Genomic DNA, 12,347 nt, shown 5'->3' with positions numbered 1-12,347 from the left:
AGCTAGAAAGACTCAGAGGAAATCGTTTTCTGAAGAGAACGAGAGACACTGGACAACATATTTTCACCAAACACACGTGAGGAATTGCTTTGTTAAAGCATGAGTTACACAGCCATTCACTTACTAATTAAGGACACTAAAGCTGGGACCAAGGTGGGTTGTCTCTCACCTCTTGGAACGCGTTTGGTTGTTAGATAGATCTCCTGTTTGGTTACTTTAAAGCGTTAAGACAAGGCAAGAGAAAAGGCTGCTTTTATCTTTAATGAACACAAGATAGAAAGAAAATGCACAGAAAAAAAAAACTGCATGTAAAAGAAGGTAAAAAGGCAAGTCATGATATAACAGTTGGACACTGCAGAAGAGACACTGGTCATTCTGTGGTGATGGAAGAAGGGAGCAGACAAATTTTTTATCCTGGCTAGGTTGAACCCGTGCATAAAGACACCAGTGTGAAAGTCTTGTTGATCCACACACAGAGTTATACGACTATCACGCTGCTCTGACACGGGTTATATGGGTCATGAAGCAGACTTCCACCACGAGGCGTCATCAAATCCATGTAAGGCTGGATGCACACTACATGATTTTTGACTGCATCTACTGCCAATTAGCCCATTAACTAAAGCACATCATAGTTTTTTTTTCCCGGAGGCTCTAGTGGAAAATTAGCGTAGGGGCATAATTAAGTTGCTCAAGAAATCCTGCATTGTTTTCTAAAGGGCTGCAGCAGTCTACCTTCCTCTCCTTTTATGCTTTAGTGAGTTGGAATGAAGTAAGACAACATTGTTTTTCTGTACCAACATCACCAACTTGACTCGACCTGTATTTCTGACAGGCTCCAGTGTCTCTTGTATCAACACATGCCTTGCGAGTCCAAAAAACCCGTCGACAAGGTCAGTCTACTCCTTCAGATATGCTCTGTTTCTAACAAAAGAAAAGGACAAAGAGAAGACAAAAAGAGAGAGAAAAAGAAGTAGAAGAGAGAGAGAGAGAGAGAGAAAGAGACAGAGAGAGAGAGAAAGAGCAAACTACAGCGGCTTCAAGTATTTCACATTACATAGAATACTCTGTATAAATTAGTTAACATATACTTTCAGATCCTCCATATTCAGACATATACTATGGCATATATACAGAGTACAATAAATGCTCGCTCATGTTGTGTCACGTTTTGTCTTTTCCTGTAGTCAGTCGTTCATTTGTTCCGCCTTTTTTCCTGTGTAGAGAAATCCCTGAGAACATTCTGGTGACAATTACTGAAGGTTTCCACACAATGAACTATAACAGTAGAAGTCTAATTTTCTATGATTCACATGCACAGAGGGAAATGACACTGGCCTATTGTGAAAACACCGTGATCCGGTACAATGGTAACGATAGAGATGGTGAGAAGTGACATACTGACACATCTTCTGAGTGTGTTACAGCCAATTTCTGTTGTAAAGTACCATTGCTGTCTTGTGAGGGCAGTGATGTACAGCAGAGCCGAACGCAGAGGCAGTCAGCAGGAATTTGACTTTTCTCTGCATCTCCTCAGATGCTCGGTCTCACTAGTGGATCTCCTCTGGTTAATTAACACTGTCAGCTATCAGAGATGATAAATATTATGATAGCATAAACAAATCGGGAGCAGGTACAATACCGCATTATGAGGTAGCCTTTTCCCTCCAGGTATAGTTTATCTGTATCAACTACACAACAAAAGTTTTTTTTTTTTTATCGCTTATTTAGTCAGATTGGGGCTGCACCTGGCTGTGAAATTCAGAGCTATGATACATTATATTAATGTACCGATAATACTCATTATCTTTGTCTAATGTGAAACGGTGAAGGAAAGGCTCAAAGGTATTACTGTAGAGCCTGCATACTGTCCTCAGTCTAAGACAGGTACTCAATATGGAGGTGGGTGAAATTACAACAATAACAACAACAAGAGTTAGCTAAGAGCATTGTTGTGTGTAATGAAGCTAATGCCTGGGACCCAGAGAAAACTAATGGCTGCTCAAGTGCTGCTGCTGCTACTGCTGTGTCTGGAGAAATGCTGACTGAGGCTTTCTGTCGGTGCTAACCCAAGCTGTGCCGAGCCGAGCCAAGCCGAGCCGAGCTGTGCAGTGCTGACCAGCGCCCCGTGGTGCGGGCCTGGACAGAGGGAGGTGCTCTGTGTGGTTTAAAGCCTTAGTTTCTCTTTGAGGATGCCGAGACGTTTTTTGATTATTTTTTTTTTCCTTTTTTTTCCATGAGCGCTATCGTAGAAGGGCTTCAGCCACTTGACAACATATAACTCAATATAAACTGTAAAAGGGAAGAAAGATGCTTAAAATCATAAACATAAAGAAAAATAAAAAAAAAGCCATTTCACTTCTCTTTTTCCTCTCACACACATGTAGAGAAATACACACAACATTCACAACATGACAAATTTCCTCTCTTCTGAAAAATAAAAACACTTCTGTACACATAGTAGTAATAATAATAATTATTATTAATAATAATAATAATAATAATAGGAATAATGTTTATAACAATAACAACAGCAAGAACAATAATACCGCGTGTGGCTCTGTTGATTTTTTGTCATCTTTTCCTTTCTCTTTTTGCTTCATCCTACAAGTCACATCCCTCTTTTTACTTGTCTATTTTTTTTTTTAAGTCCGAAGAAGTTCAAAAGGCAGACTCAAGTTAATAGAAAAGTTCTAGAGCAGGAGGGAGCTTTTGGCAGCCTCCTCGCTCAGCCTCAGCCAAACCTCTCCCTCACCAGCATCATGAGTTTCTTTTTGCCCTTGTAGATCTGTTTCAGGTTGTCTATGAACTGGGTGAACTGAATGTGTCCGTCGTGGGCCATCATGAACGTCTCCCTGGCCTTTCCCAGGAACTCGATGAACTCGCTGTAATGGCGCGGGCTGATGTGTGTGAGCCGCGAGTGTGTGGTGTTGATGTAGGCCCCGATGGTGGCGTCCAGCAGCTGCCTGAGTGGCGCCTTGTCCAGGGACATCAGCTTCCCAGAGTTCCTGCGGCTATGCAGTGCCGACACCATGCCCGGCGTGGTCAGCGTGCACCGCCGCAAAATGTCTGACAGCACGGTGGCGCACTTCACGCTCTTAACCACCAGGGGGATGACGGCGGCCAGCTCGTTCTTCCCCAGCGAGTGGCTGAGCGCGCAGGCCCACAGCACGTCGTTGATGGCCGGGTGCGTGTCCTGGTTGTAACTGAGGTTCAGATGAGCCATGGCTAACGTCGCCAGCTTATACGCCCTCATGGGATAGCCGCGGTGCTCCATGTAGCGCGCGATGGTGAACAGCTGTGTGTAGCTCATCCCTGTCGCTGCTGCATCCAGTACAATCTGGTAGGCTGTCTCGAAGGCGATGTGGTCCTTTTCGCAGAGGGTGAGAGCGGAGAGGGCGCAGTTCTGGGGGTCCTTCATGGCACACTGCAGGGCGAGGGTCCGGGCAGAGGAGGCCAGGTTCTCCTGCTGGTGGCAGTCCAGGTGGAGGCGGACGATAGTGCTGTTGGACATGACAGTGGTGGCCACGATACTGGTGGCCTCTGTGGGGGTGAAGAGGGTGAACCAGCTCTGCATGATGCTGTCCAGTGCGTACACACCTGGCCGGCAGAATGAGCAGAAATTCAGACATGAAACAGCAGCTAAATGTTCAATTAAGACAATTAAGACAAACAGAAAACACTTAATTAGTCAGTAAGGCTGTACAATTAATTGTTTATTTATCGACATGAAAATGTGAATGTGCAAGATCAACAGCCTATCACAAGTTGTACTCATATTGTGCAGCCCTGGTAACTAACTAAAGAGGGAAAAAGGCAAGATCACTTACCCACTTCAGTGGCACATGTGACTAACCAGCGCACCATCTCTCTTCTCCTCCAGTTTAACGTGGACAGAGTTATCCTCATCACCTGGGAGAGGTGGAAAAGAGGAAAGTGGACAGGAGAATGAATGACAGGTGAAGGGGTTGCGGGAGCGGAGGATTTTGTTAGGTGAGTGGTGCTGAGTGGTTCCTGGGAAACTAAAGGGGATCTATAGTAGATAAAGACGTCGAATACATTTAACAAACTGCAAATGAGCCAAAATGCTCAGAGCATTCCTACTTAAATCCATTTGTAGTAGTTTTTCTTTTGTTACCCAACCAAATCATGATTTCCACAATGTGCTGTGAATACAGTAAGGGATGTAAAGCATACTATGTGACATTTCCAGAAATACAGGAGATGCAAGATTAGCTTGAGATGAAATAATAAGGGTATTTCTAATGCCTGTTTTCAAAGGAAAATCCGTTTTGATGAACGTACCATTTTTTGAGACATAAAAAAATGCAAAGTGAAGATAAAGAATGTGAATTACATTTGTTCACCACAAGAACAGAAACTTTAAATATGACACAAATGAGCTAGGTCACAGTCACAAAGGCAGCTAGACATACTGGCTGTCAGTCAGCACAAGAGGTCAGATTATCGTAGTTTTTACATTTTCAAAGCAACACAAGGAAATTAGCAGCTCTGCAGAGAACAAACAGTCAGTGCTCGACTTGTAGATGCATCAGTTAGAAAGAGTGCAAAATGATTTCATGCAGTAATATATATATTTTTTAAAAGTCTGGGAAATCATGACAGCATAGAGTATGTCACACATGGACAAACTGTATCAGCAGAGAGGGACAGTTGTCACAAGCTGAAGCTCACTGACAGGGATTGACGGACATGCAACAGAATCGGGACTAAAAGCCTCAAAACTTTGGCCTCAAAAACTGCCACAGAATGGAATTGACACCTGTGTGACAGCCGAAACAAAAATGTAACTCCACAAAGCTGGTTGGCCATTTAGAAACCACTCATATCCAAGGGCCAACACAAAAATACACATGGATATTTGAGCGATGGGCAAAGGTAATATGGTGTGTTTTGAGTCATCTTTTAACCATTCTTCTATGTCCAGACAGGTTTACATTCAGAGAAAAATAATAATATAATAAACTTTATTTATATAGCACTTTGCTTGAGAAAGTTAAAAAGTGCTTTAAAGAAAGGCATAAAACCAAACATAGGAGATAAAATGTCTATTACAAACTGTTAAATATGGAGGTGAATGTGTAATGCTACAGGGAACCATCTCAGAGGAATCATTAGGTCTGACGGTTGCTCTGCATGGTTGTATTACAGCCAGAGAATATGAGAGAATATTTTAATGGACCAAGCGCACCCTATGGTGCCAATACTGTTCCCACCTAATGTTCCCACATCCCAAGGTTATAGTGCTCCCAAATACACTGGTAAACAAATTCAAGAATATTTTATGAACACCAGCATGAAGTCAAATGCCGTGCATGGCCTCGAGAGTCAGCAGATCTAAACATCATTGAACCGTTATGGGATGCAGATTTCCTCTTCTTTCCTGTTTCAAAGAGCTTGGAAACATTCGCTCTTGAAGAAAAAAGAGTTGTGAATGTGTTTGAAAGGCTGAGCATGGACCTATAGGGATTTGATATTAGCATAATTAATATTACTAATAAACATTTATTGTAGCTCCTGCAATTATTTTCTCTGAACTGGAAAAAATATCCAAAGATAGGCTCCATGGCAAAACATTTACCAAGCAGATGTCTACTAAATTGACAAAATTATTTACTAAAGGTCCCACCACGGTTCCTATAGGCTATAAATTCAGAGCTCCACTACTTAAAATGACACAGTTTTCATTTTTAATTTAAAAGGAAAAATTGCTCCACTTAAAGTCTTATTTTGGTTATCTCTGGCTGGCTCCTGATCTGGCAGCTGAGCATGGAAGATCGTCATCACGAGTGTAAATTTGTTAAGTTAACAAAGTATTCATGGGCAATATTTCATCAGGACATGTTAGGAAAATATTATTGTGCACTGCAGTGTCCTCAACAAGTATTCATACAGCATTGTCTTCAATTATGGCTATGACCTTCCGTGATGATGACAATGCAATATAGTGCTTACATTTTCGCCTGAGCTGATTAATCTATTATTCCATTTGACAAAAAATGTTGTTATTCACAATTATGCACAGTTATTTTGGCCACACTTCATTCAGCAAGAAAGATGTATCCACAGAACTTGGACAGCGTGAATAGACATTTCCACTAAAATCAGCATTCCTGAATGGCAGTCATTTGGCTGCCGCTGAGATGTTTAAAGAAAAATTGGAAAAATGGAAATTAGCTGGAAATTAGCACATGTTTTAGAGTTGGTGTTAGGGTTGGGATGACTTAGGGTGGTTAGGATGAGTGCCTGACAAAACTGATCATTTGTCTTAAAATTACAATAGCGATTGTGTTGAACTTTTACATTGTCAGTGCCTGATATGCATTCTGCAAACTCATTTTAAAAACCAATTTTCATGTCAATCTTATAAAAAAGGGGGAAAAAAAACCAAAAACTTATCTTCGGCAACCATCTTGGTGTGCTGTCACAGATGGTATCATTGGAGTGAATGATTCCAACCATGCAATCCCCTTTCTATTTGTTCCAGTTCTGTGTATGTATGCATTCGTGATGCAATACATTCACTGTGGGAGTGTGTGTGTGTGTGTGTGTGTGTGCGTGTGTACCTGCAGTCCCAGCTCCAGGGAGACTTTGAGAAGTGTGATGTCAGGCAGGCTGTCCATCAGCGTGGCGATCTTGAAGGCGTCCTGTGCCAGTTTGAAGATGTGAGACGAGGAGTGAATGTTCTTCTGGATGGACTCCAGGACTGTCTCCAGCCTGCGACTGTCACCTGGGTGGGAGAGGGCAGAACAGGAATGCTTTGAATAGGACAGAGATTATGGTTGTGTGTGTGTGTGAGTGTGTTGGTAATCCTATCCAACTACCTTCAGCTGCACCGAACAAGCAAACAGAACAGGCCTTTTCTGGAGTTATGTACGCTACGTGTCTTTGTCTGTGTACACTGTGCGAAACTGTGTGTACCTTTGGCAGCAGTGAGCATGGTGGAGGCCAGCTCACACTGCTGGGATTCTATGTGGCTGAGGGTGAACCAGCGTGGGTAGCGGTTGGGCACCACGGACACGATGTGGTGGGGCCGCGACAGGTCACCGGACGAGGCCGTCGACTCCAACACCGGCAACCTGACACACACACACACAGACAGACAGACAGACAGCAGGGCAGCAAAGTGAGTAGCTCTTCAAGCGGAGAACCCATGCTCCAGTGCTCCTGTTGGTCAGCATCTGCAACACTCGAGTACAACCCTGCCAACTCCAGGGGGCGCTGTGCTGCTGCTGCCCCACCTCTCTTTGGAGTGAAAAAATAAATTTTCCAAAGGATATCAACAAAGTAACATATTATTACTGCTGTTACAATTAGTACAATTACTAGTTAAAAACGTAAAGTCACAATGAAACAGCTTTGATTTGTATTTCAATTCTATTCAGTTCAATACAACTTCCTTGTCAGTCAGGATGGAAATTTGTTTTTGACCACACCAAACAAAGCAACATTAACAAACACATTGTTACAACAGGTTGTTAGGGTGCAACATAACACAGAGGGGCATCTTTTAAAGGTGCACCCAAATGGGAAATCAGTCTGTTTCATTCAATGGAGGCAGTACGATTGTTCAAAAATCAGATATTTTGTGTGGGTTTTCCAGGTTTAAAAAAAATTAAACATTTATTTTTAAAGAGGTAACAGAATAATCTGGCACTGGAAATTAGCTAACATGTAATTTTTCATTTCTTTGTTTAAATATTAATGTTAATATTAATGCATTTAATAAACATCAACTGCAGAGATGAAGTAAAAAGTCTAAAAAATGTAGGGAGAAAGAGAGCAGGGCCAGAAGTACAGAGAATAAGAGCAAAGACAGCTATAATCAGAGAGAGGCAGACAAACAGGCAGACACCAGGAGTCATCAAACTCATACATGGAACTGAAATTTCTTCTTTCTTCATACAGTAATAAGCAGATAGAGAGAAATACGGACAGAAAAAAGTAAGTCTTCATTACGAGTGGCCTGAAAGCATGACTTCAGTGATCACAGGGGGATTATAGTTAGCATATCCCTGCAATTTACTTCCAACCTAGTATTTAATCACCTAGAAACCAAGGTATAATTAGTATTTTCTTCACTCTAATTGGTGATAATGAAGTCAGAGCCATGGAACACCTGCTAGTGGATGAAGGAGCTCCACTAGTTTCTCTCTCTCATTACAATATTGACAGAGCCTTGTCTTCAGCACCGCCACCATCACCGGCACCGCCACACCATTACCACTGCGGTCAGCTCATCTCCTATTCTGCTTCACTTCTCTTTCCCTTCTCTTCCACCTCAGTTTCAAAGGTCTTCTTTCCTTCAGAAGACAGCACAACCTGGCCTTCCCGCAGCCAATCACAAAGCTAATTGAGTCCACGGGGAAATTAAGGAATTCACCTTCCAGCCCCGTAAGGCTGGACACACATCAAACACATACCGACACACATGAATGAAAGTGGCAACACACACACACACACACACACACACACACACAGATACACATACACACATGCAGACTCGTATGCACACACACCTGCCCTTCTGAAAACACATCAAAAGAACCTAGTAAAACCAGTGTGATGCTAAATGCCAGTTTCAATTTCAGAGCAAAGTGCATGTGATAGTGTTGCCACCTGAGCAAAGACATGTTAAAAAAACAAAAAAACAAAAAACACAGCATCTTCTTCAGTCAATTTTGCCCGAGAGGGCACCAGTGGGAGCGTCTCTTGGAGAGAGAAGGTGACAAAAACCCAGGCGAGAGATGTGTGAGTGTGAACACTGAAACTTGGTGTGAAATGGAGATGTTTGGAAGCCCTAGCAACAGCCGGGTTCATTCCACACACATCTAAAGAGCTGCTAAAAGCCTTCCACCACACTGGGGCCTTCTGGAAGATTCCTGGGGTGTAGCAAAGCAAAAAAGGCCCTGGGTAAAGATGGAGGCCTCATCAACATTCCTGTCTTTGTTTGGCTTTCACCAGAGAGCCAGAGGCCTCCATTGGATGGGAGCTTGAGAGGCCTGGCCTGCTGAAAAATAACCTCCTCCAAACGTTGGAGGAAAATCCATACTGGGCTATTGTTCCACAAGAGAAAAAAATAAATGATGAAAAAAGCCTCATGGACTCCTCTGGCCTGCTCAATCTGAGCATATCCACTACTAGTGCAGCACACTCCCTGCCATGGTTACTTTCTCATTTAGCACCTTGTAAACTACTGCAATCCAGTGCACAACAACTATAAACATTATGGTCCTCTCACTGCAATAACAGTACACAAACTCTCAATGTCAGTCTGTGCTTAAAACATCAGATTAAACGCATATCTCTTAACAGCGCTGCTTAGCCTGGATATAAATGCATATTATCAATGAGCTGTGAGACACTCAGACAGAGTGAGCTCTAAGAGGCAATCAGTCCCTGTGCGAGGCAGCGAGGAGGGCAGCTCTTGTGTCAAACTGGTCCTGTGGCGCTGTGGCACCCTGTCACATCTGAAAGGGACACAGCAATACTTATCACAGCAGAACGTTCAAGGGCGACAGTGTTGACTGAGGCTGCCACGGTGGAGGGACACCGCTGGGCAAGAGGAGATTTAAACTCGACTGGGTGTGGCTGCATTTACGCAGGGCTCATACACTTTTTTATTAACGGTTTTCAATGACGTGGCCATGACCTCTCCATAAATTTGAGCTTAGTTTCCATGATCAATAGAGCTTTTTTAAAAAAAGTTACCAATGAAAAGGTAAGTTGGTCTATACTTGAAATACTATTATAAGCCTCTGTAGAACAGTAACAGGCATGTACCTAGATTTTATTTATTTATTTATTTTCATTTAAGTTTTTTTTAATTTCATTTATAGTAATTCAAATTTAAATTAACTTTAGCTAACTAATTCAACTTTGAATGAACACACAATGGAAATCCTAATGTGACACCGTAATTTTTTTTTTTAATTGGTCAGTTGGTCTTTCCAGCTTTAGTCAGATTGCCATGACTTTTCCAAAACTTCTATAAAACTTTTTTTTTTTTTTTTTTTTTTTTTTAACATTTACTGATTTTTCCAGTTTCTTCATGACTGTTTGAACCTTGTCTCTAGTTCCTGGCTCACTATTAGAAAACGGAAGTATTATTAACAAACACATAGACACTGTACCACACTCTTAAAAAGCACTTAAGATCACATATACTGTAGGAAGAACATGACATAGAACAAGTAAGGAAGAAAGAGAAAGAGTGAGACATTGACAGAAAGCAGTCCAACCAGGTTTTACCTAAATCCTGAAGTCCTTTGGGTTTCTGGTCAGTATCACCATGACTACTGACCTCTCTACCTCCTGGTTTTTCCCATTCCAACTGTAAACAGCCTTCACCTCCATCATTTATCAAACACACATCTATCAAACAGGCAACACTTCCGCTGGAAGATCTCCACTCCAGCACTCTTCCCTATATACAAACTCATGGTTGGAAACCTTCGGTGTGAACTGCCCATCAAGAGGAATCGTGTCTTACATGACCTAAGATGTAATGCCCACTTTTATTGCACAGCTCTGGATTTGTGCATAAGATGCTTTACACTTAAATAAATAAATAAATAAATAAATAAATACAAACAAGCTGTGCAGAATGCAGTATATTGCCGCTGTCTTCTTCTCTGCATTTTACTGCACCATGCTAATTCTGTTTTATGAAACTGGAATGGGAATTTTATTTTTCTGAATCAGATTGTCATAAGATTTTATCGTATGTTGTCTATTTTATTAGTCTACATGAGTGGTTGTATTTCAAGCTTTACTTACATATTTTCAGTGCATTGTAACAAATACTGTAATGTACCATAACCCAAGTATTGTAACATGTACTATATCATGAGGTGCTTCCCAATATTCAGCTGTAATATTGTATGTAAACAATACTATGAATCTGATAATATTATTACTTTATTCTGTCTCCAGAGTGTTCAAGAAGTGGCCTAATTTTACTTGTTCACTATTATCTGTGTGTGTGTGTCTGAAAATAACTTGAACACTGATGGGAACTATAGATTCCCAGCAGCTAATTTTGGGGGCTGATTTTTTTTCTTTTTCTTTTTCTTTTTTTTTTTTTTTTGCACAGAGGTGTGCATGACAAAAGAAAATATTGTACCAGTGACAGTGAAAAATTACAAATCCACTACATTTTCAGAGGTTACTAGACCAAGCTATGTCGGACTACACAGTGTTGTGTGTGTTTTTTAACTCGTTTGCTCACAAATGAGGACGGCAGCTACTTGGGCAACTTAAAGGCAATGGAAAGGGAAAATAACACCTTCTGAAGGTGCTGGGATTGGCCAAATATGACAAAATGACAAAGACCTAGTCCATCTGCACTTCCTACAAATGTCATTGGTGTATCGCAGCCTTTAGTTTATCCTAAGACAACAATTATGATATATCTACAAAGATAGTGGATTAGGCAGAGGATCCAGATTCATTAGCAATGGAAGTCTCATATCTCCGATGGAAATCTCATATGATAACGAGCCGTTGGAGTTTCTCTTCTCGGCTTGCAAAGAGTTGAGATAAGGACAGTCTCTGGAGTCGGAAAGAGGTTCTACTGTTGCCGCATTAAAATTCTGGGCAGCCCGTGAACCAGCAAGCAGCTCCTCTGTTTTGTTTTGGCTGTTCACACCACGTCACCGCACAGCATATGCTGCTCTCGCTATGCTTTAATTAACCTCATCCACAACACATAAACACACACACACGGACAAAGTCAGGCACGCACAAATGAAAATGTGCGCACACACTCTCTAATATGTGCACACATTCGGTAGAAATGCTTTGAGAGAAACATTCAAAGACAGAACGAGAAAAATTGAGAGAGTAGGTATAAGTGTGAGTGAAAGTGTGTGTGTGTGTGTGTGTATGTGTGTGTGTGAGAAAGAGAGTCAGAGCCAGACTTTCCCTCTCTCCCTGTATCAATGATAGTGTTATAATGGGTCCATTAAAATAGCCCCGGTTCTTTTACTTCCTCCTCTATATTTAACCGTCCGCCGTCCCGTGGGAGCAGGGAGGTATATGCTATCGTATTACACTACGCTACATTACACACATTCATTATGTGCTGAGTAGACACCCCTGGCTCCCAGGAGCACCCATAAGTGGCCATATTTTTCTAAATCGCCTGTTCACACCATAGGCGTAAGGATGGAGGTGAGGGGAAGAAAAGGGGGAGGTGGAGGGGGACTGACTGAGAAAAAGCTGAGAATGAGGCAAGGAGGGGACAGAGGAGCTGTGCACGCAATGTTAAAATAACACACTTTAAAAAAAAAACCTCCATCTTAACGAGCCATTTAGTCTCATAT

General features: G+C 41.8%; 1 protein-coding gene across 1 annotated transcript in view; it reads right to left on the bottom strand.

The window, feature by feature from the left end:
* Positions 1 to 210: 210 nt before the first annotated feature.
* LOC115365348 (zinc finger SWIM domain-containing protein 6) overlaps positions 211 to 12,347 on the bottom strand; it is a 52,214-nt gene continuing 40,077 nt past the window's right edge. Inside the window, exons 11-14 of the mRNA XM_030060314.1 lie at positions 6,943 to 7,100; positions 6,588 to 6,751; positions 3,831 to 3,912; positions 211 to 3,600 (exon numbers count right to left, since the gene is read on the bottom strand). Coding sequence (XP_029916174.1) covers positions 2,735 to 3,600; positions 3,831 to 3,912; positions 6,588 to 6,751; positions 6,943 to 7,100 — 1,270 coding nt within the window. The 3' untranslated portion in view covers positions 211 to 2,734. The remainder of the gene's footprint in view (positions 3,601 to 3,830; positions 3,913 to 6,587; positions 6,752 to 6,942; positions 7,101 to 12,347) is intronic.

This window comes from Myripristis murdjan, chromosome 9 (genome assembly GCF_902150065.1).
Source record: "Myripristis murdjan chromosome 9, fMyrMur1.1, whole genome shotgun sequence".
In the NCBI taxonomy this organism is placed as follows: domain Eukaryota; kingdom Metazoa; phylum Chordata; class Actinopteri; order Holocentriformes; family Holocentridae; genus Myripristis; species Myripristis murdjan.
This window is presented reverse-complemented; position numbering and strand designations above follow the sequence as displayed.